At 40.7% G+C, this 27,810-nt stretch overlaps 2 protein-coding genes across 3 annotated transcripts; one reads left to right on the top strand and one right to left on the bottom strand.

Moving 5' to 3' along the window:
* Positions 1 to 620: 620 nt before the first annotated feature.
* Positions 621 to 27,810, bottom strand: LOC131328820 (uncharacterized). Of its 2 annotated transcripts, XM_058361748.1 has the most exons (7): positions 27,620 to 27,810; positions 27,388 to 27,466; positions 25,514 to 25,646; positions 25,194 to 25,297; positions 3,740 to 3,911; positions 2,332 to 2,472; positions 621 to 1,895 (listed from the first exon to the last, which is right to left on the bottom strand). In XM_058361748.1, the coding sequence occupies exons 2-7, from the start codon at positions 27,435 to 27,437 to the stop codon at positions 978 to 980; spliced, it is 1,518 nt and encodes a 505-aa protein (XP_058217731.1). In that variant the 5' UTR covers positions 27,438 to 27,466; positions 27,620 to 27,810; the 3' UTR covers positions 621 to 977. The 2 variants fall into 2 exon arrangements, with proteins under 2 accessions (XP_058217731.1, XP_058217730.1); XM_058361747.1 differs by having other exon boundaries at positions 27,388 to 27,631.
* Positions 8,185 to 11,524, top strand: LOC131328821 (uncharacterized). The gene is made up of 2 exons (XM_058361749.1): positions 8,185 to 10,730; positions 10,812 to 11,524. Exons 1-2 carry the CDS (start codon positions 10,443 to 10,445, stop codon positions 11,004 to 11,006), a joined length of 483 nt encoding a protein of 160 aa, XP_058217732.1. The 5' UTR covers positions 8,185 to 10,442; the 3' UTR covers positions 11,007 to 11,524.

Below are 27,810 nucleotides of genomic sequence, written 5' to 3'. Positions count from 1 at the left end.
AGAAAGTAGTTCAGATGATCCAGAGTGACAAGAGTGAAAATTATTGGTATTTACTGTTTGTTGTTGTATCATATTATTGGTGTGTATTGTAATATAAAGTGTGGTAATATTGTCCTCTTTCCGGAGAGGGTGAAATTATTGAAATTTACTGTTGAGTACTGTTGTACAGAAATATTAATAGGTGTGTTGTGTATCGGTCTTTTCATTCCCTTTCAGAGGGGTGAAAGCCTGTAAAGTAATAAATGTAAAAGTCTCAGGAGTATTAAGTAATAGGTAGAAAAAGTCCTACGTAAATGGACTAGTAATAGTAACTTGTAATAATGGTTGTACTTACATACTATTCTATGATGTAAGCAGAGGACCCTTTTATGCCTATAAAAGGGGGACTCTCCCCGTTGTAAAAGCAAGTTAGCTCAAGTGAATGAAAGCCAATGTCTTTTCCTAATATATCTTGTGTCTTATATTCTCTCTTTTTGATCCTAACCTACTTAGTGTTTGTACCCACTTCGTGTCTATAAACTAACCATTTTGTTTTGGTTCATCTCCACAGTACTTCAAAGTCCAGCACCATATAAAAAGAAGGAAGAAAAAGTATAGCTAACCAATATTGGGACAAAGAATACTTTGAAGTACTCTGCACAATTTGACAGATAAAAATTAAGGAAAACCTTTATTCCAAAATATACATACAGCAAATGATCCTACAAAATTATTGATAATATAGCATGAACTGCCTTTCCACCACTTCAGCAGATGAACACCTGAATGCTCCAACTTCTCATTTCACGCTCCCAAACACAGCCATGATATGCAACATATATGTATTCATTCAATAGCGAAAACTTACAGGACATGGTAAAAAACATGAGAATCCACCCACCAGAGAGCTAAGGCCAGTAGCGAAAACTTACACGACATGGTAAAAAACATGAGAATCCACACGCCAAAGAGCTAAGGTCAACAGGCCAAACCAAAGATTATGGGCGTACATTTGAATCTTGCCGCGAAAACAAGTTCGGGTACGAGAGGTAAGTCTCATCATCCATGGAAGTCAACCTCTGAGGCTGGTGAGAATCGGTCCCGTGTCCAGGAATATCATTGCTAAAGAGGGAGGAGGAATCCAATTCCACTTTACGTTTGTCATACGAAGGAAGACTCGATGCCTGGTGCTGCACCAGGTGATTTTCATGATCTTCATATGAACTGGGAGAATGTGAAACACCTGAAGAATTTTGATGAGATAGATGCGGCTTATCAATTGTGGGAGACTGACAAGTATCGGCATGAAATGGGTTCTCACTGATATGATCAGAGACCTCATCATTCTTTTTCATGACAAGTTCACTAATTCTGATCTGTGCGAGACTAGCTGCCGAGCGGGCAGCAGCTGCTGCGCGTTCGGCCGTTTCGGCAGCAGCATGAGCAGCAACCAACACATCCTGCAAATCCACATTGGCTTCACTTTTTGTTCTTGAAAGGGGGGGAGATGGCTCGGTCCGTCTCACGGAAAACGTTGAAGAAGAAGATAGTGATGGGGGAGATATAAATGGCACAAATTGTTTATCTTCCATTGGATAAACTGGAATTTCAGGCAATTCAATATTTGTAGTAGCGACTGATTTCTCTTGCAACACATCGTGAGTGTCCAAGTCTGGTTCGTGTGCTGGATTTCCAAAATGTTTTTCTGATTCGAGATCGACCTCTGGGAAGGAAAGCATTTCTGGAGCTGAAACAGTGTTTACCCGTACTGATGCCTGAGGAACTTCAGGGAAATCTGATGTGTCAGAATCTGAATCTTCATTGGGGGCTTGTTCTGAGGCAGAGTACAATGACTCCTCGTGTTTTTCTTTGGGAAGAGGCAATTTGGACCCGCTGACAAAATTAGTTGGTCCATTCTGCAATCAAGAGAAACATTGATGACGAAAACAGGTTAGATGTTGTAGACAAGGCACAGCAGCCACTAATGTGCGGCAAAACGGGCTCTGTTATTTGATCAGAACCATTTAATTTTGCTGGGCTTAAAATTGATCATCCATTCAAACTGAAAAAAAAAAAAAATTGATTGGATATTGGTAACAACATGAGCGGAGAACACTTGTCTTTAAAAATTTGACGGCAAGTAGAAGGCTAAAAAGTAACGTAAGATAAATGTGCTCGATCATATGGCTATCGATGTCCGATCAGTCTGGTTTTTCGCAGGATTTATCAGCTCGACATGCTCAAGATAATGAATAATTCCAATTAAATCACAGGACCCAGGGCTGACCCTAATTTTGCCACCCAGCAGCAGGCTCCTGTGCATGAAAAATCTGGCAAAAAAATCAAACATACCAGCAAGTCTTCATGTGATTTCAGTAACTCCTTTTCAGAAGCAGCTGGATCCCAATCCAACTCGTGCTCTTCAGCAATTTCCTTCAATAGCTTCAGTTTCACATCAGGATCAGGAGCACGAACTGATAGCAGTTCTACCAGCTGTAATTACAAAACAAAGAAAATATTAGTGAAGTAGGAGAGAAAATAAGGGAAAATTTCACGTAGGCACTTGACCTTTCACACAAATCACACATAAACACCAGAGCTTTCTGAATACTCATCAATTCAACACCTGCCGTCACTATCTAAAACCAAACGGAATGACTGAGTTGGATAAAAGCTCAGGTGTTTCCCTCCAAACGTCACTGTTTTGGGGCTGCAAGGGAAAAGGCAAAAGGCTCTGTTTGGTGGAAAGCCAAGTAAAAGACGTTAAGTGCTCTAATTTTTAATTCGTTTAAATCAATACCAAGATCTTATTTTTCTGATCATTTTATCCCAAAGAACCATGATTAATTTTTGACTCTAAAGCTCTCGTTAGTCAACCCTAAGAAAGTCGTAGAATCAAATATCTCTTAGGACTAACTAACGAGAGCCTTAGAGTCAAAAATTCATTATAACCCTTTAGAATAAAATGATCAGAGAAATAAGATCTTCACATCAATTCAAACGAATTGAAAATTAGAGCAATTAATTTTTCAACCATGTACAGACTGTTTATATATTAAAAAATATGGTTAAAAAATTAAGTGCTCCAATTTTCAATCAATTTAAACCGGTGCGAAGATCTTATTTCTCTGATCATTTTATTCTAAAGAGTCATAATTAATTTTTGACTCTAAGGCTATCGTTTGTTAGCCCTAATAGATATTTGATTCTACGACTTTCTTAGGACTGACTAACGAGAGCTTTAGAGTTAAAAATTAATTATGATTCTTTAGGATAAAATGATCAGAAAAATAAGATCTTCGAATTGGTTCAAATAAATAAAAAATTGGAGCACTTAACTTTTTTTGCTTGGCTTTCCACCAAACAGGGTCTTTTGTCTTTTCTCTTGCAGCCCAAAACGGTGGCATTTTGAGTCACTACAACCCAAGTCACCACAGGCCCCCCGAGTCCCTGCAAGGTCATGTATCCATGGTCCCACTATACCCCACGTGTACATCCAACTCAGCCATTCCGTGTTTGGTTTTAGACGGAAGGGTGACGGCAGGTGTTGAATTAATGAGTTTTTAGAAAGCTCAGGTGTTTATATGAAATTTAAGAAAGATCAAGTGTTTATGTGTGATTTGTGTAAAAGGTCAGGTGCCTACGTGAAATTTTCCCAGAAAATAATGTCAGGTAACTGATGGAGGAAAATAATCATCATCATTTACGGATGCCCATCATTTACGGATGCTCTAGAATGACAAACAGATGTATATATAACCTGGCGGTTGACACCACATTCTGGCATAAGCTCAGTTGCAGCTGCTACAAATTCCTTCCCATATTTGGCAATAAATAGCATTTGAACCTGAAGCAACTCTGGCAGATCTGCACACCTTGGTGCAGCGAAACACAAACTCGATATCGCTTCTTTCAAATCTAATGGGCATTCCCTAAATTTCATGGAGGACATAGGAAATCAATTTAGAGGATCAAACAGTAACTTCAACTGAATAGAAGATATGCTTCAGATCTTATGATTTGAAGAAACTAATACGCATGGTAACACAAACAAGGATCACACCTATAAAAAGAAACAAAAAATACATATAGAAACACAAGTACAAACAAATATCAACATAAAAAAAAGGTTTAGAAATATCCGCAAGCCAAAGTTAACAAATGGAGCATAAAATCAACACTAATCAACTGCATGGATTGTAGAGCGCCATAGCTACAACTTTTGACAAAATTCATGACATTAAAATCAGCAAAGTCAGGTTCATTTTACAGGCATAACAGTACAGATAGAAGCTGTGACTATTGAAGGTAGAAATGTAAACAAGCTATTAAGCTCATTTAACTTTCAGCCCTTCCTCATTGGGACAGGAAATCTATCTGTCTATAGCTCTGTTACCACAATCAGTTCATACCATAACTGATTACATATGGGATCGCACTTCTGAAAAATGAGACACCAATGCTCCAAAACAGTGGATTTAAGGATCCCAATATTATTAATACTTATTCCTTACTATTTTACATAGGAGACAGAAACAAAATGTGACCAACCAAAAGATGGAGCCTTAAGAGGACAAATCTAGAAGAAAATCTATCAAAATGCTTGTGGAAATGTATGGTCAATGCAGTACATACTAAACCAAACCAAACCAAACCTAGCCTTAAGTCCCAATCACTTGGGGTAGGCTACATGAATCATTTTCCTTCATTGAGCTCTGTCAAGGGCCACTTGTTCACACAAACCTACTATACTCATATCGTTGCGCACCACACCATCTAATGTCAATTTAGGTCTACCCCTCCCTGTAGCATTGCTACCCAAAGCTATCATATCTGTTCTCTTAACTACTGCATCTCCTGGTCTAAGGTAGACATGCCCAAACCATCTTAGCCTATTTTCCCTCAACTTCTCTACTATGGGTGCTACACCTACCATCTCATTTCTAATCATGTCTCTTCTAGTCTTACCACACATCTACCTCAACCTTCTCATTTCTGCTACACTCATCTTGTTCACCTGTTGTTTCTTAATAGACCAACATTCTGTCCCATAAAGTATCGCTGGTCTGATTGCAGTTTCATAAAATTTTCCCTTCAAGTTTATGGGTATCCTCTTGTCACACAATACACCAGTAGCACTCCTCCACTTGAGCCACCCCACTTGGATACTATGGATCACATCATCGGCAATCTCTTCATCTCTACTAATGATTGAGCCTAAATATCTAAAATGATCACTCTTAGGTATCTCCTGGTCTTGGATTATCACTCTTTCTTCGTGCGCACCGCTGGTACCACTAAACTTGCACACCATATACTCAGTTTTACTCCTACTTATTCAAAAACCCTTCGACTCTAATGCTTCCCTCCAAATTTCTAATTTCGTATTAACACCTCTAGCGGTTTCATCAACGAGGACAATATCATCTGCAAACATCATACGCCATAGGATATCCTCCTGAAATTGTCTAGTCAATTCATCCATAACTAAGCCAAAAAGGTACGGGCTCAAGGCTGACCCTTAATGCAATCCTACAATGATTAGGAATTCACTCGTTTCCCCTACTGGTGATCAAATGGTAGTGACGGCACCTTCATACATGTCTTTAATCACCTCGATATACCCTTTGGTCACTCCCTTTCTCTCCAGAACCTACCATATGATGTCTCTAGGCACCCCTATCATAAGCCTTTTCTAAGTCTGAAAATCATATGGAAATCCTTGTTGAACACAAATTTCGAGTCTGCGAAAAAGACGGGAAAAATGATGAATGAGAGTCAATTTTATTGATGTATCAAAACTAGGATTACAATCTCTGATTAATGTCTAAGAGAAAATAATCCTCTGATTCTTCTCTTCGGTGGTTGTTGAAACGAGGGCTTGATGCTTATTCTCGGATCGAACGGAGGAATCTTCTCCAATGTTTGCGAAGAGGATGATGATATCTAGGTTGAATGTTCTTCGGAGCTTTAAAGCTTTGATTTGAAAGAACCTTTTTGTTGGATTTGGACTTGAGACTTGAGGAATTCTGAAGAGCTTTAAGGCTTTGATCTTCAGAGCTCTGGAGTTGGATGCTTGAATGTTGATTTGCAATATGAGAGGAGAGCACCCCTATTTATAGGGATATGTAGGATGGAGAGTCATGACCAACTCTACCTCCTTCATATTTATCTTCCTAATTATTTCTTTATTTAACATAAAAGAAATAATTATATAACTTGATAATTATCTTTCTTCCTTTTATTTTAAGAAAGACGATTATAAAGAGAAATACAATTATTATTTTATCAAGTGGCTTAATTTGATTGGCCAGACTTAATAAAAATAGTAACTGCATCACTTTGACGCGTGGCACCATTTGATTGGCTTATACACATTATCTTGACTTTTGACCTAAAGACACTAGACACCATTTGATTGATCATTTACCATGCCCTATTTATTAGGTCCTCCAACACATGGCAACTTGTGATTGGCTAGAAATTTTACATGCCTACAGATGCCCCCTCGAGACTTGCTCATGCATGAAAGTGAGTAAGTCTCGAAAATGTTGACTTGACTTGATGCCGAAAATTTTTATATTCGGCAATTTTTCCTCGACATTTGGTGTCAATTCGAATTTGAATTCGTGACCCGAGTTAAAATCCATAGTCTTGCATGACTTGAATTTATCTTCAGAGGCAACAATATGTGAGAGCCCAATTTATTTGCAAACTAAAGTTTGATAGCCCAATAACATAACCCATGGAATAATGAGCCCACTCGGAAATTCTTGTACGAACTAATTCCAATAGGAATTACACCAACGCCTAATACCATAGCAGACTTGGGCAATTCTTGAAGGCTGATTTTTAACACATCAGAATTATTGGGCCCACTCGGCTTGTGTTTGCGGATCCCTATCCCGCTTCTACAGGTGCTTCTAGAGACCACACTTTAGGGAAGCCAATAGCCACCGCTTGAACACAATTGTGTTTGATTAGGATTAGAACTTCTGACTCCTCTTTCAATTAAAACTTTGTCTCCTTGCTCTATACGTATATTAGAACTTCTGACTCCTCTTTCAATTAAAATTGTCTTCTTGCTCTATATATTGAGAGGAAGCACTGAAACAAATCCTCACGATTGATTTGTTCAGCCTGGAAAAGAATTTCAGAGCAATAAGGTGGTGAGTCTTCTCCTTTTGTCTTTTGCTTCTTGTCTTTGTCTTTCTACACCAAGCACATGTCATGCACTCAATCCTTTTTAAGTATAGCCTACTGTAGACAACGTGGCTCCTTTTGTTGACTTTCTTTCTACACGTTCAATTCCGCACAATTTGCTTTCTGTTTTTTTTTACCATAAAGAGCCAATAGGCTATTTTAAACACCCAAGAAATTATTCCTATCTCTTTCGACTGTTTGTATTGTACCTGCACGAATCTACGTAGCACGCTGTATTCCAGTAGCACACAACTCTTCTTCATGCAGTAGCACACAACTCTTCTTCATGCAAAAACAGTCTTGCTTTTTTATCTCCAGGCTATGCGGGTCAAAACATGTGAACCGCGATTTTAGAATCAGAAACTTTTCCGAAACCAAGTAAACCCTTTATTTTTTGACATGTCCCTCCTTTGGTGAACTTTAGCCGCACGTAAACAGTCTTTTACAATACGATTCGAGTTCTTGGACTATAACGAAAGCCTTATCAATTTTTGGAACGCCTTTGATTTGCTCACTTGTCCTTATTCAGCACCGCCATCGAACCGATTTTTTTTTCATGTGCTTTTAGTCATGCAAAAGCAACACGTTTTTCTTCTTGATCTTTTGATCTTGACCTTTGACCAATTAGAACTTCTAGGCGTGTACTCATGTAGTCCATAAATTTGGAACAACAGAATAGTTTACAACCATTTTGTCTTATAGCTTTTGGCTTTGCATGGTTCCACTTGAACTGCTACAGCTTCCTAAGCCTGTTTCCCCAACACTTACATGCATAATGCTGTCACCAATTGCTTAGACAGTGGACGATGAAAATAATGCGTCTGGAAAAGCAACACTTAACCCAAATAATACCATTCTTTTTCAGTTGGCACCATTCAGTAACAACATTTTTGTTTTCCTCCCTCTGTTTCTGCAGGTACAACCAGCGAGTTTGGGTTTTTAATTTTCACAGTGCCTTGAAGTTTCCTTAATTTACATATCAATGCTCTAAACTTTTTACTATTGCTTTGTCCGTATTTTCCTTGACAGATTTGAAGCCTTGCAACTTGTCCTCCAAACCTTTCGTTGTTCAAAGATGGCAATCTTCGCAGACACGATCCTTCATGGCCAAGCACTACTTTCCATTGCTGAGGGTCAAAACGCATCTGACGAAGTACTACTTCTTCCGGTCTTTGATACTGTCATTGGTTCACCTTTTTCATGCCAACCTGCAGTTGCTGACTTTGCCCATCCGACACAATGGTTCATTGACACTACGACGGACTTGCATGATCTCACCAGCTCTGCCACCATTCCTTCCTCCAGGGCACTCTTGTTGCGGTCATCACTCCATTCCAAAGATGATGCCACAGAACACTTTACCTTGCTGGGTGATCAAATCAATGACGGAAAAGCCGCTTGGACAGCTCCTCTTGCCAGCTTTGGCCAATTTTCATTCATCAATCAATATTGGAAGTGGGCAGAACATGTACTTGGGCGATCTTCAGAAATACTTTTTCAGGCAAGGATCTATGGTGCCGTCTATGCTTCTCTTTTCACATATGACCATGATGCAAACCTCATTCAATCATTCTGCGAGCATTGGTGTCCTTCCACAAACACACTTCATACACCAGCAGGAGAGCTATCAATCTCCCTTTGGGATCTATTTTATATTGGTGGTCTGCCGATCTATGGAAAATTTTACGACGAAGTCATCCCGCCGGCATGCGATCTGACAAGCATCGACGAAAACAACATGTACCTCCTTCCACCTAGTTGCAGGCACCTCTTTGCAGCGTACCACAGACTTTTTCATATTTCAAAAACTCACCATATCACCGCCCGTGACTGGATCCATTTCTGGTGTAGGCTAAAAAGCAAATATTCATATCTTTCTCCTAATGATCAGAGCGAGGGAGCAAGCAGGCCAACTGGACACACTAGCATGCCACCAGAGTGCACAAAGGATGAAGAAGGAGCATTCAACGAGCTAGGCATCAAAGCATGTTTAAGGGAAGAAGTCTATTTAGCAGCCTTCCTGTCGTGCTGGCTGTCCGTATTTGTCCTACCCAATGGAAAAGCGAACCAAATTCGTCCTACCGTCTTCAAAGTTGCAAGCATGATGGCGCGCGGATCTACATTTTCTTTGGCGGTGCCCGTTCTAGAGAGCATATACCATGGCTTGAGACAAATTTCATCATCTCCTACTCCAAGTCAGTGCCATGCGATCCTTCCCATGCATTATATCTACAGATGGCTTGGCAACTACTTCGACACATACCTTCCATCCTCACTCTCAACCGGGAGTTAGAATGGTCCGACTAGCCGGCGAGAAGAATGCCAAACATTTCACAACAATTGCAACCCACGAACTCCTCAGAAGCATTGATCCTTCGCGATTATCATCCTTGGCCATGTCTAACAAGGACGAGCGGTTAGTGGTAGATGACGGAAAGCAATCCCACTTCTGGACAACCTACACCATCAGTCTTCGTTCAAGCTACCTGACTTTTAGTTGCGATATGCAGTATATCGTTGAGTCTTACAGCCCCCATCGATCCTCACAACAATTCAACTTTTACCAAGATGTGCCCGAAAAATTGGTGGAAGAAGCACGTCCCCTTAACCTACCCGATGTTGTAGGACTTTGGCAATCCTGCACAAAGCTTAGTACTAAGACAAAACTGAAAATTCCTGTCTCCTCGCACAAAGGCCTTACCACAAAGCGATATCAAGAGTGGTGGACAAAGCATGCAAGTGATTTTGTTAAAAGAGACATTGAGCCTGCCGAAAAGCAAGAGAAACCCAAGACTCCAGTCAGAATTCGCCTAACCAAGGGCAAGGGAGCAGTTACACCTATTGAGAATGCCCACGAAGTTGAAGGCACTAACGCAATAGCAAGCAAAGCCAAAGCAAGCAAAGCTAAACCAAGCAAGGCCAAACCAGCAGTTCTACCTACTATTGGTAACGAGGAAGTTGACGGCACTAATGCAACATTAGGCCAAGCCAAAGCAAGCAAAGCTAGACCAAGCAGGGCCAAACCGAAAGTTCCACTTGTTGTCAACACCCATGAAGTTGATGGCGCCAATGCAATATGAGGCAAAGCCAACGCAAGCAAAGCTAGACCAAGCAGGGCCAAACCGAAAGTTCCACTTGTTAGTACCCATGAAGTTGATGGCGCCAATGCAACATCAAGCAAAGCCAAAGCAGGCAAGGATAGACCAAGTAAGGCCAAACCAAACAAAGGAAAGGATCTACCCAAAGATGCATCCAAAGAAATGGAGAGATCAACTCTCAAGCCTAAACCTCTCTTGAAGATTTCTGCTCCAAAAATTCCATCCGTGATTGTCAAAAATCCAACCACCGAAAATAAAGACAAGAAAAGAAGCCTTGAGATTTGTGATGGGGACAACAACTCTAGTCAAGGTGATCGTCACTGGAATCGCCCCAAGAAGCAGAAAAACATAGCCCAAGTCGCACCCTTGGAGGATATCCACATTGACACAGACGGTTTTTTCCAAGATGTGCCTGATAGCAGCACGCCTTTGGAGGATTTAGAAGCACATGTAAGAAAACAACTTCCTCGAATGCTTTCACATTTTTTTTATTTCAATAAGCTGCTTAAGTTTTTCCCCGTATATGTGCAGTTGGGAGTCAACAACTTGAATCTTGGTGATGAACTATACTCTCAAAGCAGTGGAGGTTCTATAGATGGTCCAGATTCCTTTGGATTGCTTTCTCGTAAGGGAAGATCTGTCAAAGAAGCATCACGTCAAATTACTCATGAGAAGGCTTCTATTGACATGCCCAAAGTGCCAATAACAGAACCAAGACAATTTTGAGTGAGACCTTCTGGTCCCACGTTATCCGATGTTAGTGTCTTTCAAGGGATAGATGTGATTGCTAAAAGTCGGCGCAAGTATGTCTCAAGGTTGTGGTCCCAACTTTCCCATAAGATCCAGAAAATCAGCTTGGATCATGTCGACGATATTGAAGATGAGGCTGAGAAGGTCCTTGAAGAAATGAGAAACATGAAAGTAATGGACATTTCTCCGTTGCAGCGCAACCTTAAAAGCTTCTTTGATAATATTCGGGCATACAAAAACCGCTCCACTTCTATCAAATCATGTGCAAGTCAACTGGTAGATATTTCTCAAACTCTTTCTCATGCCAAAATCAGAGAAAATGAGGTAATTAAAGAATCTGAACTTCGTCAACAAGAATTTGAAGCCCTTGAAGTTGACAAGGCTAAGTTGAAAAGAGAATTGGAAGGCATAGATACCAAGCTGAAGGCCAAGAAGCAGTGGTTGTTGCAAATGAAGGAGAATTATCTGAGGTGCAACTTGAGATCTCTAACCTTGAAGATAAGGTCTCTGCTATCAAGAATGCTGCAATACAGACTGATGAAGATATTGCAAAATCGGAGGAGATGAGAAGGTTGCTTGAAGCAAATCAAAACGAGTTGGCGAACTTCAAGCTATTTCCTTAGTTTTAGTTTTTTTTTTTTTTTTGCCGCTAGGAAAGATTGTTTCCCTTTCTTCATTGTTAATAACATTTGGTCTACTTATTCATTTGAGGAATATAGCAAACACAATTTGTTTCTTTTTTTTTTGTTTCATGATTAATAACACTTGATCTACTTATTCATTTGAGGAATATAGCAAATGCAATTTGCTATTATCAAATTAATATTTTTTTTTTTGGATGATTGAGCTCGAAATTCAAGCTGCCTACATACCCAAAATGGGATCAAGCCAAACATAGTTCATATTTTATGTTTTTGTTTTTGGTTTGCCGTGCACAGTTTTAGCTCCTGCGGGCCAGGAGCAACATGCAGTTTAAGCTCGTGCGTCATGGAGTAACGCTTGTTTTTCAAGGGTAGTAGCGCTTCAAGAATTTGCCGTTTATGGGGCCAACTCTCAAGCAATCTTCAGCAACCAATTTGTAGGCGCCACTTGAGTAAACTTCAAGCACCACATATGGTCCATCCCACTTGGAAATGAATTTACCATCAATTTTATGAGTGGTATTAATAGGCCTTCTTACAGCAAGAACCAAGTCTCCTTTCTGAAAAGAACGAAGACGAACCTTCTTGTTGAATGACTTTGACATGCAGGCTTGATAGCATTCAAGACGTTGTTGTGCTTCAAGCCTCTTTCCATCAAGTGCCTCTAGTTCTTCAAAGCGCAAGCGAGCATTGTCTTCATGAGTGAGGCCTTCTTGAATGGCAACCCTTAAAGATGGAATTTGACGTTTGAGCGGCAAAACAGCTTCCACGCCATACACTAGTGAATATGGAGTGACTTGTGTAGGTGTTCGATGCGTGGTTCAATACGCCCAAAGAGCTTCTTCCATTCTCTCAGGCCAATCTCTTCTTGCTTTGGCAACCACTTTCTTCAATAAGCTCTCAAGAGTCTTGTTGAATGCTTCAGCAAGACCACCATTCGGAGGTGGATTGTACATAGTAGAAGCATGTTGTTTGAAGCCAAACTTCTGACAAAGTCTTGTTACGGCACTATTGTAAAAGGACTTTCCATTGTCTGTGATGACGTAGTGCGATACACCATATCTAAAAATGAGATGAGTACGAATGAAGTTGACGACATTTTTCTTCTTCACTTCCTTCAATGGAATGGCCTCCGCCCATTTGGAAAAGTAGTCAGTCGCAGCCAAAATGTATAAGTGGCCACCAGAAGACTTTGGCAAAGGCCCCACGACATCTAGCCCCCATGCATCGAAAGGCCACGAAGCGACAGTTGGATGGAGCAGTTCTGGCGGTTGATGTATAAAGTTGGCGTGGATTTGGCAAGCATGACATCTTTTGGCGTACTCCATTCAATCCTTGACCATGGTCAGCCAGTAGTAGCCTATCCTTTTGATTTGAAAATGAAGTTTAGGGCCAGATTGATGAGCGCCGCATATTCCAGAATGAGCTTCTTCCAGAGCTTGCTGTGCCTCACGTTCTCCAAGGCAACGGAGGAATAACCCTTCAAAAGATCGACGATAAAGCGTGTCCTTGTAGTAGATGAATCGAGGGGCGTGACGCTTCACATCCGTTCTTCTATGTGGATCATCAGGCAATTTTCCATGTTGTAGATAATCAATGAATGGTTGGCGCCAATCCTCAGTTTCAATTTCCAAAACTGAGATGATATTCACTTCCCTTTCACCGTTGTCTTCATCATCAAAGATTGGCGGTATGACCCAACTTCGGCATATTGGAACGTGCGTCTCTTGGTCAGTAAAGCAAGCATAGAAGCAAGCTTTGCAAGTGCGTCTGCTTGCCTATTCTCTCCTCGCGGCACATGCTCTAGGGTGACATCACCAAGCCATGCAATCAAGCGACGTGCGTAGTTATTGAAAGGCACAAGTTCAAGCTTCCTCACTTCATAGATGTCAAGAAGCTGGTTAATGATCAACATTGAATCTCCATATATCTTGAGTTGTAAGTGCTTTGCTTCAACCGCCATCTCCAACCCAAGAATGAGAGCTTGGTACTCAGCCTCGTTATTTGAACAATTTTGTGTGAGAGTGAAAGCATATGGCAAGACATCTCCTTCTGGGGAAATAAATACCACACCAGCGCCTGTTCCACTTCAGTGAGACGCGCCATCAAAGTACATTGTCCATGGGGGACGAACTTCGATTACCATGACGTCCTCATCTGGCAATTGTTCGGACAACTCCCACTCAGCTGGTGTAGGATGGTCTGCCAAGAAGTCGGCTAGAACTTGCCTTTTAACGGCTTTTTGAGGCACGTAGATGATCTCTTATTGTTGAAAAATGAGTGACCACCTTGTCAATCGATCAGAGAGGACTGACTTTGACATGACGTATTTGATTGGATTAGCCTTGGAGATGAGATGCATTGTGTGAGCTTGAAAATAGTGCTGCATCTTTTGGATTGCAAAGACAAGGGCGAGGGATTCTCAATCTCAGAATAATTCAACTCATGTGGCAGCATCATTCTACTCAAGTAATATAAGGCATTTTCTTTCCCTTCATCATTCTCTTGAGCGAGAAGTGCTCCAACCGAACACTCTTGAGCAGCAATGTACAAGATTAGTGGTCGTCCAGGTATAGGGGCAATGAGAACGGGGGGGTTCGTTAGATAGGATTTGATACTTTTGAAAGCATTGTTGCATGCTTCATCCCATTCAAACGGAGTCCCTTTCTTTATGAGACGGCTGAATGGTTGACATCGACTAGCCAAATTTGATATGAAACGACGAAGGTAAGCCAATCGTCCTTGAAGACTCTTCAGCTCATGAATGTTTCGAGGTTCAGGCATTTTCTCGATGGCATCAATTTTAGCTTGTTCAATTTCTATGCCGCTGTGGCGCACAATGAAACCAAGAAACTTTCTTGACGTAACCCCAAAAGCGCATTTCAAGGGATTAATCCTAAGTTGGTACCTTCGTAATCGTTCAAACACTTGTCTTAGATCATGAAGATGGTCGGCTCGTCTCTCTGTCTTCAAGACTAAGTCATCGACATAACACTCCACATATTTGTGAAGTACATCGTCGAAAATCTTTTGCATCACTCTTTGGTATGTGGCACCCGCATTTTTCAAGCCGAAAGGCATAACTTTGTAACAGTAGATGCCTTTAGGTGTGCGAAAAGCTGTGAACTCTTCATCTCGCGGAGCCATGCGGATTTGATTGTAGCCAGACAAACCATCCATGAATGACAACACCTCATGTCCAGTAGTAGCATCGACCATGAGCTCAGGTATAGGAAGTGGAAAGTCATCCTTCGGACAAGCATTGTTCAAATCACGAAAGTCAACACAAACTCGGATTTGCCCATTTTTCTTCTTTACTGGGACGATGCTCGAGATCCAGGTGGGGTACTTGACTTCTCGAATGAAACCAGCTTCAATGAGTTTATTGACCTCCGCTTCAATTCTGGGAACCAAGTCAGATCGAAAGCGTCTTTGAGATTGCTTGACAAGTCGAACACCGTGCTTCACTGCAAGATGGTGAACAGCGACTCTTGGGTCTAACCCTGGCATTTCCGTGTAATTCCAAGCAAAGACGTCTTTATACTCTAGTAGGAGTTCAATGTAGGCAATTTCTTCTTCATGGGTGAGCGAGGCACTTATGTAGATTGGTCGTGGGTCATCTTCAGTCCCAAGGTTGATCTCTTTTAAATCATCAACGGTGGACCTCACGCCTTCTTCCCACTCTTGTGGAGCATCTTCAGCATCCTCCTTTGCTTGGACTTCACTACAAGAAGCTGTGATATGGAATGAGGAAGTAACGCATCCTTCATTAAGGCCATCTTTCAAGCCCCTACAAGGCACCTTGGTTAACACCACAGTTTGTCGCTTTACTTTCAGCGATTCATCGTCAACTACCATGATAAGAGTAGTACGACGCTCCATGCGAGAGGGTATTTTGCTCTTCAACTTCTTATCATCTTCTGACAAAAGAAGAGTCCTCCGTTTTGAAGCCTTCTTGATGGTAGTATTTACGACACCTAACCGGCCATGCACAGACTTTCGAGGAGCGTTTGATGAGGACACCTCCTTTGGTAGACTCAATCTGCTATGGACAAACTCGCACAAGCTAGAGGGCGTGGGGCTTTCACTTGGCGGTCCTAAATCGGCTTTGAATGGATTTTCTCGTACAAGACGATGAGACTACTTCATTTTGGGGCGCCAATCTGTCAAAGATTGACACTTGGGATTTCAGAGCACTCAAGCGGTCCAAGACAGATGTCTTAGATGAAACTGATGAGGTTCCTTCTTCTGCCGTGATGTAATTGTTGGTGGATTTCTTTATGAAGATGCGAGCAGGAGCAGGTGCGGTATATCCAAGGCCTGCTTGAGACTCTTTGACAGCATATCCCTTTTGCTTGAGCATCTTCTGAGTTGAGTTCAAGCCATGTATCTTTTCACCGGTCGCCTCAGGCAGAAGTTTCCCTAGAGAAGTTGAATCTTTAGGATTATGTCCAGCCTTTGTGAGAAGCTTGTAGGCATTGGGATCAAAGCCGTTTGTCCGTTGTGAAGGCAAGTAGCCATTTTCCACTATGGGGGTATGCGTGGCTCGAACAAATCCTTTTAGGGGTGGAGCGACCTAGGCTTCGTTAAGGTTAGTGACTGGGAGCGTCAATCCATCTAAGGCCGACTCTTCACCTTTCTTCACTTTTGGCACCTAATGAAGTACATGTGTCTCTTTCTTCTTTAATGCTTCCTCTACATGACGACGACTGATACCTTGATCAATTTTCTGCTTCTCCTTAGTTAGAATATTGGTCTTACTAAGTTGCACGTCATTTGCTTTGGACTGCTTGTAGCTTGATGAAGAGGCAGTAGGCTCTAACTCCGTCAACACCACATTTGCTAAGAAGAATTTAGCATCAGCAAAATGGGATTCGGCTTCGCTAAAGGGTTTATCATCAGCTACCACTTTCTTTATCACACCATCTTTGCAGTACTTGAAGCATTGATGGAGGTTTGATGGGACGACGCCATTCTCGTGGAGCCACGGCCGCCCTAAAAGCATGTTGTAAGAAGTTTTAGCGTCAATGACATGAAGTATGCACTTGAGGTCATATCATCGATGAGCAAGTCCAGACGAATCACGCCAATAGCTCTTTGCCCCCCTTGACTGAATCCTTGGATCATGAGACGACTAGGTGCTAGTTCGTCTATAGAGATGCCAAGTTCCTTCATGGTACGAAGCGGCAAGACGTTAACTACAGATCCACCATCCAAGAGCACCTTATTAACCCTCTTTTTGCATATGTATCCAACGACAAAGAGTGGGCGATTGTGTGTTATGTTACCCAGTAGCAAATCCTCGTCAGAGAGTGTAATGCTTCCAATGCAAGCAAGACAATCGCTGACACAACTTGTAGAGTCAGCCTTGATTGGAGTATGTTTTGGTGACTCAAGCTCTGGATCCTCGGTTTCTTCGACACTCACAGTGTTGCATGAGGCCTCAAAAAGACTAGAGTTGCGAATTTTCTCAGGAAGGAAATCCCATAGGGTAAAAGGAGCACGCAATTTTCGGACGGGCATGTCTTCTTGCCGATTTGAGGATATTCTCTTCGACTTCTTCCTTCTTTGATGCCTTCTCGCACGCATCCTTTTGGGACTAGGCTTTGGTATTGCAACTTGGGGATGCTTCACACTTGATGTGTGCTTCTTCTTTTTACGAGTAACAAGGGTCCATCCTTCATCATCTGCATCCTCAACTTTTGTGTTGGTAGAGATGTTGCCCCTAGACTGTTGAATAGAAGGGCATCGCACTACTTCAATTGGATCAAATGACCCAAATTGAATCTTCACCCTTGGTGACACTTTAGGCTGAAAAGTGTCATTTTGTAGAGTAACTACAGTCTGATTTGTAGCTACAGTTTCATTTTCTTCCTCCAAGACAATCTTCCCTTGGCTAGCGAGCTCTACTATCTTCTCTTTAAAGACGAAGCACCGTTGAGTGGGGTGGCTCACCAAGCGATGGTACTTGCAGTAATTTCAATCATTCACCTTGTTAGCCTCCTCAGGTCGTTTCATCTCCAAGAGCTCAATGAGTTTTAGATCCAGCAATTGATCAAACATTGAAGGGACCTCTGAATCTGGAAACGGATACACCTTTACTTGCATCTCCTTCAACGTGAGCCTCTTTTTCTCCTTCACTTGCGGAGGAGTAAACTTCTCTACCTGCTTTGTCTTAGGTCTAGTAAAGATTTTGAAAGGTGCAACATTCACTGTCATGGAATCCTTCTTTTCTCCTTTGACTATGGGTTTGCCCCCTTTGTGAATGTCTGGCTTATTTCCTACGGTGCGAGAATCTTGCGTTTTGCGAGAGTCTTGTACTGATAGGCCTTGCCTTCCATTTGCTGCAATGGTGAGTTCCATGTCATGAGCTCGAGACGCCAACTCTTCAAAGGTTTTAGGCAGGATTCCTTGAAGAATGTATTATAGATCCCATTGCATGCCTTTGATGCACAGCTCAATTCCGGAAGTTTCAGACAGTCTATCATTGCAGTTTAGACTCACGTGTCGCCATCTATTGATGTAATCAATGACAGGTTCATCCTTCCATTGGCGAGCATTCGTAAGCTCGAACATACTGACAATACGGCGAGTGCTGTAAAAACGGTTAAGAAATTCTTGTTCCAGCTGCTCCCAACTTTCAATCGTGCCAGGCTCAAGGTCGCAATACCAGTCGAAAGCATTGCCTTTGAGCATTCGAACAAACTACTTGACGAGAAGATCACCATCGGTTCCAGCATTGCTACACGTTTTAACAAAATGGGCAATGTGCTGTTTTGGATTGCCCTTGCCATCAAATTGCTGAAACTTTGGTGGTTGATAACCAGTAGGCATCTTCAGAAGGTCAATCCTTCTAGTATAAGGCTTAGCATAAGTAGAAGAAGATTTTGGCGCCTCCTCGTACTTCTGCTTGATGGTGCCTAAAATGAAATACTTCAATTGGTCCATGGGAATCGAACCTTCACTAGAAAGCGCAAACGCTTCAGGTATCTCCTTTTGTTTGCCTGAGGACTCAACTCGACTTGAATCCCCTTTACTTTCTACTTTGCTCCTGGGGGAGGCGATTTCAACGTCACGTTCTTCTAGGGTTTTTGACATTCCATCTACTAATTTGGCCAGGTTAGCGATTTGTTCTTCTAGGTTGACCGCATTGTCATAACATCCATGACTGAAGAACTAGTAGGCTTGGCGAGAGCATTGAATTTTGACTGAGTACTTTTAGAAGAGTTGGAGTCAGAACTGCAACTGCTTAAATAGCCATCTTCCAAATTCTTCTGAATTTCTGAACCAAACTCCTGAGGCATAGAAGGATTTTCAATATCGGTTGCCACATCCTTCATTGCTTCTATGGTAGAAACGACATCCCTTCCTTCCGGTGAGCTTGGCGGTGCTTTTGGTAGATCAGCCTCAGACTCAGGATTTAATTTTGGTGAGCTTGGCGGTGCCTTCAGCAGATCAGCCTCGTACGTGGGATTTGATTTAAACAAAAGCAAGGCTTGGGCAGTATCCGTAGTGGCAACTTTCACCTTGCTTCGAGTTGTTGGACCAGCACTTTTAGTGTGAGATCCAGAGCCAGATTTGGTAGCGGCAACCTTTACCTTGCTTCAAAGTGTTGCACCAACACCTTTAGCATGAAATCCAGAGCCAGTTTTTGCAGCTGTTGAAGACTTGGAGCGTACAACCGGAGCTTGAGGAGCTTTTGAATGGGCAGTCTTAGGAGCCATCGAGAGGTTGTTGATTTGTTGAAAAGAAGAAATGAGAGGCAGAGATAGTCCCACCGGGCGTGCCAAAATCTGTTGAACACAAATTTTGAGTCTGCGAAAAAGACGGGAAAAATGATGAATGAGAGTCAATTTTATTGATGTATCAAAACTAGGGTTACAATCTCTGATGAATTTCTAAGAGAATAATCCTCTGATTCTTCTCTTCGGTTGTTGTTGAAACGAGGGCTTGATGCTTATTCTCGGATCGAACAGCAGAATCTTCTCCGATGTTTGCGAAGAAGATGATGATATCTAGGTTGAATGTTCTTCGGAGCTTTGAAGCTTTGATCTGAAAGAACCTTTTTGTTGGATTTGGACTTGAGACTTGAGGAATTCTGAAGGCCTTTGAGGCTTTGATCTTCAGAGCTCTGGAGTTGGATGCTTGAATGTTGATTTGAAATATGAGAGGAGAGCACCTCTATTTATAGAGATGTAGGATGGAGAGTCATGACCAACTCTACCTCCTTCATATTTATCTTCCTAATTATTTCTTTATTTAACATAAAAGAAATAATTATATAACTTGATAATTATCTTTCTTCCTTTTATTTTAAGAAAGACAATTATAAAGAGAAATACAATTATTATTTTATCAAGTGACTTAATTTGATTGGCCAGACTTAATAAAAATAGTAACTGCATCACTTTGACGCGTGGCACCATTTGATTGGCTTATATGCATCATCTTGACTTTTAACCTAAAGACACTTAAACACCATTTGATTGATCATTTACCATGCCCTATTTATTAGGTCCTGCAACACATGGCAACTTGTGATTGGCTGGAAATTTTACATGCCTACGATCCTTCTTCTTTGCTCTATGTTTTTCTACCATTCTCCTTAATAAGTAGATAGCTTCCATGGTTGATCTTCCAGGCATGCACCCAAACTGTTTCTTTGACACCGTAGTCACCATCCTCAAGCGATGCTCAATAACTCTTTCCCACAACTTCATCGTATGACTCATCAATTTAATACCTCTATAGCTGTTGCAGCTTTGGATATCCCCTTCATTCTTATTAGTAGGTACTAGAGTGCTCCTTCTCCATTCGTCGGGCATCTTCCTAGTCATAATAATCTTGTTAAACAATTTCGTCAACCAAGTCACCCCCAGGTCACCTAGACTTTTCCACACTTCAATAAGGATACCATCTGGTCCTAAGGCCTTACCTGGTTTCATCATTTTCAAAGCTTTGACCACTTCGAACTTTTGTATTCTCCGATAAAATTCATATTCTATGTTCTCACTAGGTACATACTCTTCCTTCCCACCAAAGCTCCTTCGTGTTTCTCATTTAACAACTTCTCGAAATACGACTTCCACCTATCCCTGATCACCTCATCTTTTACCAACACCACCGAATCAATATCTTTTATACACTTAACTTGAGAAACGTCTTTAGCCCTCATTTCTCGCAACTTGGCAAGTTTATAAATAATCTTTTCTCCATCTTTACTATCGAGTCTAGCATAGAAATTCTCATAGGTTTTCAACTTAGCATCCCTAACGGCTTTCTTAGCTTCCTTGCTAGCTTGCTTATAACCCTGAAAATTTTCCTCATTCCAGTCCTTTTGCCATTTTTTAAAGCACTCCTTCTTGGCTTTTACCTTGGTTTGAACCTCGTCATTTCACCACCATGTCTCCTAAGTTGATTTTTATCTCTTAAAATAAGTACGTTCACATATTGCCATCTATTGACATCTTATCCACCTCAAAATATGGAGCTTAATCTAGAAGAAAAACTATCAAAATGCTTGTGGAAATGTATTGTCAATGAAGAATTACATTCTATTTAGTGAATTTTTATCTCTTAAAATAAGTGCGTTCTTATATTGCCATCTATTGACGTCTTATCCACCACAAAATATTTTCGGGCACGTGATTTTCCGCCTTCCCCTTCCCGTTCCTCGTACTAGAACGAACGAGAACGAGAAGTCCGGTTGAGTGAAGGTTCTTATAATAAGTTTCCCAACAAGTCTCTAATACATGCCTGGATTTTAAAGGAGGTCATCACATACACCCATTATCTCAAGTTTTTGATCGAACTAATCCATGGACACAAACAGTTCATGTAAGTTCTTGATCTTGACACAACAGGCTACTACAAGTGATCGATCAGTGCTCCAAGGAAAGTCTAATCCTTTGCCGATAAAGAAGAGGCCTGAGGTGCATGAACAGTCCAACCCTCAAACCATATTACCTCTCTAGATGGGGAGGGAAAGGGCCTTTGAGCCAATAGCTGCTTCAGTGGCTGGAATTGCTATAACAAAAATGGCTGCCTTGGACAAACTGGACCTTTTGATGAGGAGGAATGGAGACTTTGTGGCATATGTCTGAATTTCCGCAACTGTATTACGGTACTTCTATTTTCTTCTCAAAGAATATTCATGTTGAATTGTATACATAATGAGATGGTTTAGATAACCCATTTCATTCCACTTCCCAGTACAGTCATCAAAACAGTGAAAAAAGAAAAAGAAAAAAGAGAAATGTTGGAACCTCCTGGGTAAGGATAAGTAATGTAATTGAGAATCAAACCTCTCAGGACCCACAATCAGCTTGTTACGTGGAATAGTAGCAGAGGCTTCCCTTCCAAGGAGGCCTCTGAAAGAAAGAATCAATTTCCACTAAGGCCCAGGCCGGCCTATACTGACACTTTATGTAAGCCCAGGCATCCAAAGAGAAGAGCCTTACCCTATATGAGTGAGCAAAAATAATGATGAAGTTGGTGCTACCCCATGCCATCTTTCCCCGGGAAGCCAATGGGGTGGGGTTATTGATTTAAAATTACTTGAAATGCGTTTTCTTTCCGAATTTGGAAATTTCAATTAGCCCACTTTTCTTATTGATTCCAGGGGCTAGCTAACATAGGTCTATAGTTTCCTTATTGCTAAATATCCGTTTTTTTTCCTTTTATATGCTCCCTCATATCTGAATATAATGCAAATTCATCAAAAATATGCTGAATATTTCACAGTACCAAACTGATTCAAGCACCCACAAGGGGCAAAAACCCAAAGAAGTGACGTAGTGCCATGTGCAGCAGCAAACTTGATGTTTTCATGAGTATTAGCAGTCGCATTGATCTTTCCCATATACTTAATTTTGTACATTCTCTCTATTGCAAGAACCATTACCAAATACTCATTCAAAGATAACAGTTCTAAGGGTCGATTCATGTATTCGTCCTAGGGTCAAACTCGTAAGAACAATTACCAAATACTCATTCCAAGTGATTGAGATCACCTTGTGTCAGTTCCGAGGGTTCGTAGGGTCAATTTCCTGGAGTTTCTTGCAATGCAAACTCATAAGAAAATGTTCTGGTCAAGGAAGATCTTACACTCTTAAATCTTGTTCGCTGGTATCTCTTCCCACAAGAATCCAACCTTGCAATCTGGTTGTCCCTAGTTTGTTAGCATTTCTTTTACCATCTGTTACTTATTTGATGTATTTCATTGCTACTCAACAAAAGACTTCCTCTTCAATAAACTTGACTCTTCTTAATGCAAACCAAAAAGGACATGATTGATTTTGCCCAAATGGTTGTTTTCCAAAAAAAAAAAGGGTCAGGATAAGGAAAAAGATGCTGTGATGCAATACACTTCAAACCAAGTGTGAGCAAATTAGGTTATATACGTACAGGCTGTGCTCCATTTGGGTTCACACGTCTTTATTCTAACTACAGTACTATTCCTTTTGCTTCTTTCTATTTTCTCCGCTCTTTTGCTCAAGTTTGCCATTTAAATCTCTGCTCTTTCCTAATCATGTGATGCAAACTGTGAACCTTCTGCGCTATATTGGTATTGATGTTGATGGACTCAATCATAACTTTCTTCGGTTGATACCTCTACTAAGAAAAAATGCATCTTATCAAATGGGACATGGTTTGCACGAGGAAGGAGGCAGGTGGTTTGGGAATTAAGAAAGCCAAAGACCACAATACGGCCCTTCTCTCTACCTTCTAAGGTGGGTTGGAAGATGTTGATTGATAAGGATAGCTTGTAGTCCAACATTTTACAGGCCAAGTACCTCAGAACTAACTCTATCTTCCACTGGCAACACGGTAAAAGTAGCTCCAAATCTTGGAAGGGGATTGTTAAAACTAGAGACACTATTAGAAAGGGTATTAAATTGACAGTCAGAAAGGGTGACACTATTTCGTTCTGAAAGGATTGGTGGTGTGGAAATGGCTCACTTTCCACTACCTCTCCTGGAATTCATGCGGAGTCTGACCTTAAAGTCTGATTTTCGGGACGATGATAGAAACTGGAACCTCTCCTCTCTTCGGAACTGTATGAACTCGCATGATTTGAACAATATCCTCAACGTTAAAGTACCCAGGTATGACTATTCCTTACTCTCCTCATTGGCATAAATCCCAACAAGGCTTTACTACTGCTGCTGCATATAATTAAATTGTTGGTGAACCTTTTGTATCCCGTAATTGGAAATGGCTATGGGGATTGAAAGTCCCAGAAAAGTTTGAAGGTTTCCAATGGCTGTCTTCACGAAAGACTCCCCACTAACCAAATGAGGTTCTCAAGGGGCATGATTCCTTTTGGAACATGCCCTAGATGCAGTAGGGAGTTGGAAAATATGGACCACCTGCTAAGGGAATGTCCAAAAGCCATGGATACCTGGAATACATTATGAACCGCGGCTGGAGTAGAAGAGATTTAAATGTCCCCTTAACCGCTTGGATACATTAAATTTTGATTTCAAACACTAAACATCTTTGTGGGTTACCATGGCGCATTTTATTTCCAACCATTCTGTGGCAGATTTGGAAAGATAGAAATAAGAAGAGTTTTAACAATATTGAATATTAATTAATTCTCATTTCCAACCATTCTGTGGCATCAGAAATTGTTGAGGCATTTGAATCCCCTGTACACTCCGCTGGTTTTACTCCTTTCATCATGAAATGGTTTCCTACTAATGCAGGCACCCTAAAGCTCAAACGGATGGCAGTTGGTAAGAAAGTAATGGAAAAGGTGGCTTCAGTAAATAGTTCAGAAACAAGAAAGGCAGATGGATACTTGGTTTCTACGACAAGCTAGCATGTGATTCCAGCCTGAGTGCCGAGCTATGGGCAATTTATTTGGGGGTAACAATCATTATGGAGAAAGGAATGAGCCATGCGAAGATCAAATTGGACACTCAACAAGCTATTAACTTGATTCAGTAAGGGGCCTCTCCAAATTGCCCAACCGAGCTGTTGTTGAAGACATGAAATACCTGTTGTCTAGAACCAGTTGCATGCTCGAGCATATTTTATCGGCAGGCTAGCCAAAGTGCAGATTACTTAGCACGAATTGGAGTCATTGTGTGTGTGGAGTCCCCGCCTTCGGTTCAACATTTTATGCTGGAAGACACCATGGGGCCGGGGCTAGTTTAGGGATTAGCCTCTGTTGTTCATCTAGTAGCATACAATTGAGATCCTAGTTCCCAATTGCGCTAGCTCTTAAGTTCTCATTACAAAAGACTAATTGACAACCCAATTTCTTGCACAATTATTTTAGGCCCGCAGCTGAAGTTACCAGACACATCAAACATATAACCTGTTTTGATTGTCACAATTATTTGATTGGGCCAGTCCTAAACATTAATAGAAATTACAAACTTTGGGTTTTGATGGTCACCTGACTTATTTATCATGATCCAAAGCATACATGCAAAACCCTCAGCCTCTCGCCAAAATATACCCGTTACAAGAACAAAAAAAAATTTGGTCATAGTTCAATTCAGAAACAAACCTTTGCGCTTCAATAATGGGAAGGCGGACAGTAATAAGCTCACAAAACAGCTCAATGATCTCCTGTGCCGCCATCATTTTCTCTTCCCTGATAATATGCTCTACCTGAACCAACAAAAACCGCGGAGCAACTAATCAGTCACTACGACATAACAGTCACTGCAACTAAAAGCCCCCAACAGCTAAACCCTATTCTTCAAAGAGAGTGCTTACACTCCCTTTGGAATATGGATACTCATGTGTCAATTCAAAGAGCTTACGCTCCCTTTCAAATATGGATACTCGTGTCAATTCAAAGGCTGAAAAAAACTAGTTCTCTACCCGAATGCGAGCAGTAGCTTCTTGCCCAGTCTCAAGGAGCTTGGCAATGTCTCGGCGCATCTGCTTCAATTGAATCTCTCTCCTGTTTCTCAGTAACTTTATGCGGGGAATTGTCAGCTTCAGCAGGGTTTTACTGCAGTAACAAACACAAATACACATAATAGAAACTAGAACCATCAACTAACCATAAATATGAGCTTCATTTAACTAGATACATTAGAATATCATGGATTCCGTTTACACAAGTCATAGAGATACATAGACAAGTCATATTTACCACATATATGAGCAGCAATTAACTAGATACGCTAGAATATCATGAGTTCCTCGTCCACAAGTCATAGAGATACACAGACATAGACACAATTACACGCTATGGCCATGTTTGATGGGACTGATATACAAGGGGATATGCAATTCCATGGATTGAGTCATAACATCGGATTGAACGTTATTACCCATGTATTGCCTATGTTTTGTAGGTTTCTTATCTTGTACTTCCCTATAGGACTCCGCTAATGGTTGCATTCGAGCACCAGATATGTGATCCCCTCCAGTTCGTAATCCAACACCATTTCCAACCGGCCAATCAAACAGGCACTTATAACACAAGATTGTTTTTGCGATAAAGTCTAGAATTTTTGGCCATGGCACAAGTCATTTCAAATCTACCGACGATTTGACAGAGGATATGGTCTGATGAGGGTATGTCCCCTTACATCTTGGTGTATATCTCAGTGGGAGTAAGCAGCACTTTTTATTCGTGATTCAGGTCATTGAATTTCAGATACAAATCATTCATATTCATGTAAGTCATAATGTGAGAACAAAACCCAATTCATGTGTTAGGGCAGAAATTTGAGGGGGATAAAAGAAAGATAGAAAAAACAAAATCAGAACAGAAAAAATTCAAAATTCAAACCAACCTAAGATTACGAAGTTAACATACTCTAGCTTTATAAAAACTATATTTTAAATAAATAAATAAGGGAACAGTCGGAGAGGAAGATGTAGCAAAGATGCAAGAATATCAAGAATAACACATTTCTGTCAAGGAGATTGAGAATCGACTTGCATCAATGGTCAATCCAAAAACGTACATCTAAAACTTTTTATCCGTTCCTCAAATGTACAATCAGACCACATACATATACTACGACCCATAGAGAAGAACATATATCATTAGCTTAAACCATATATCTTTTATGTCATGGCTTTCATTGTGGCCTTTTATCAAATAGGTGGTGAGCGCTCCTTTGTTGCTATTTGATATAAGTCTTTAACTAGGAAATGAGATAAACAAATTAAGAATTCAATTACCACCTGATTTCACGTAGGATTCAAAAACAGCAAAATTAAAAAAATTAAATAACAAACTATAAACCTCAAATAACAGTTCAACTGAAAACTGGAAAACAGTCACTTCCAAAAATAAAAATGGGCGTTAAAAATACAAAAAGAGACCAATTATCCACAGATGAACTCCCCAAAATCCATTATGTGACAAAATCTATAAGTTTTACCCATGGAAAACGTCATTTCAATTCTACCCACGATTTGTCAGAGATATGGTCTGATGAGGGTATGTCCCCATACATCTGGGTGCATCTCCTGCAGTTTTTATTCGTGACCGAGGTCATTGAATTTCAGATACCAATCATTCATTATAAATAAGAATGTGAGAACAAACCCAATTCGTTTGTTAGGGCAGAAATTTGAGAAAAAAAAATAGACCAAACACGAAATTCTGAACAGAAAGAAAAATCAAAATCCAACCCAACCTAAGATTTCGGCGTTAAAATACTCTAGCATTTCAAAAAGAATATTAGGAAACAAAAACAAAAACAAAAAAACAACAGCCGAAGAGAAAATACCATTTGGCGGCCTTGAAACCCTTGTTGAAGAAAGAATCAAGCATCGACATCGTTCCAATTTCGTCTCAAAACCCTTGAACTAAAAGTAACCGTTATGATCCAAGGATCAATCGGGAACGAGAATACTAATAGAAAGCTTAAAAAAACAGAGATTGTGAAGAACAGATATACGCTTGTATATACAACACAAACAGAAGTACATAGATAGATAAACATACATATTGAAGTCTACCTGCTCCTCTATGAAGGGCGTGGACGGGGACGCGTAATATCGGTCAAAAACTTTCCTTAAGATCGAAGGCTCTTGTAATTTTATTGTGGATTTTCTTCTGCGTACTTATTTTATCTTAAGATTAAATTACTCCTATATGAGTCACTATGGAGAAAGGTTTGAGACCCCATTCCACTTAACGCTTTTTATTC

The sequence above is a fragment of the Rhododendron vialii genome, chromosome 6a (genome assembly GCF_030253575.1).
Source record: "Rhododendron vialii isolate Sample 1 chromosome 6a, ASM3025357v1".
Lineage (NCBI taxonomy): Eukaryota > Viridiplantae > Streptophyta > Magnoliopsida > Ericales > Ericaceae > Rhododendron > Rhododendron vialii.
The sequence above is the reverse complement of the archived record's forward strand: the minus strand, read 5'-3'. Positions and strand labels throughout refer to the sequence as shown.

What these genes read in the sequence shown, in the direction of transcription:
- LOC131328821 (XM_058361749.1), top strand. Translation starts at nt 10,443, where the DNA reads ATGGAGAGATCAACTCTCAAGCCTAAACCTCTCTTGAAGATTTCTGCT. An exon ending in TGGAGGATTTAGAAGCACAT is followed by an intron (nt 10,731 to 10,811) that starts GTAAGAAAACAA and finishes GTATATGTGCAG; the next exon opens with TTGGGAGTCAACAACTTGAA.
- LOC131328820 (XM_058361748.1), bottom strand. Translation starts at nt 27,437, where the DNA reads ATGTCGATGCTTGATTCTTTCTTCAACAAGGGTTTCAAGGCCGCCAAA. An exon ending in GGTTTCAAGGCCGCCAAATG is followed by an intron (nt 25,647 to 27,387) that starts GTATTTTCTCTT and finishes TTGTTACTGCAG; the next exon opens with TAAAACCCTGCTGAAGCTGA. An exon ending in CCCATTATTGAAGCGCAAAG is followed by an intron (nt 3,912 to 25,193) that starts GTTTGTTTCTGA and finishes CATGAAATTTAG; the next exon opens with GGAATGCCCATTAGATTTGA.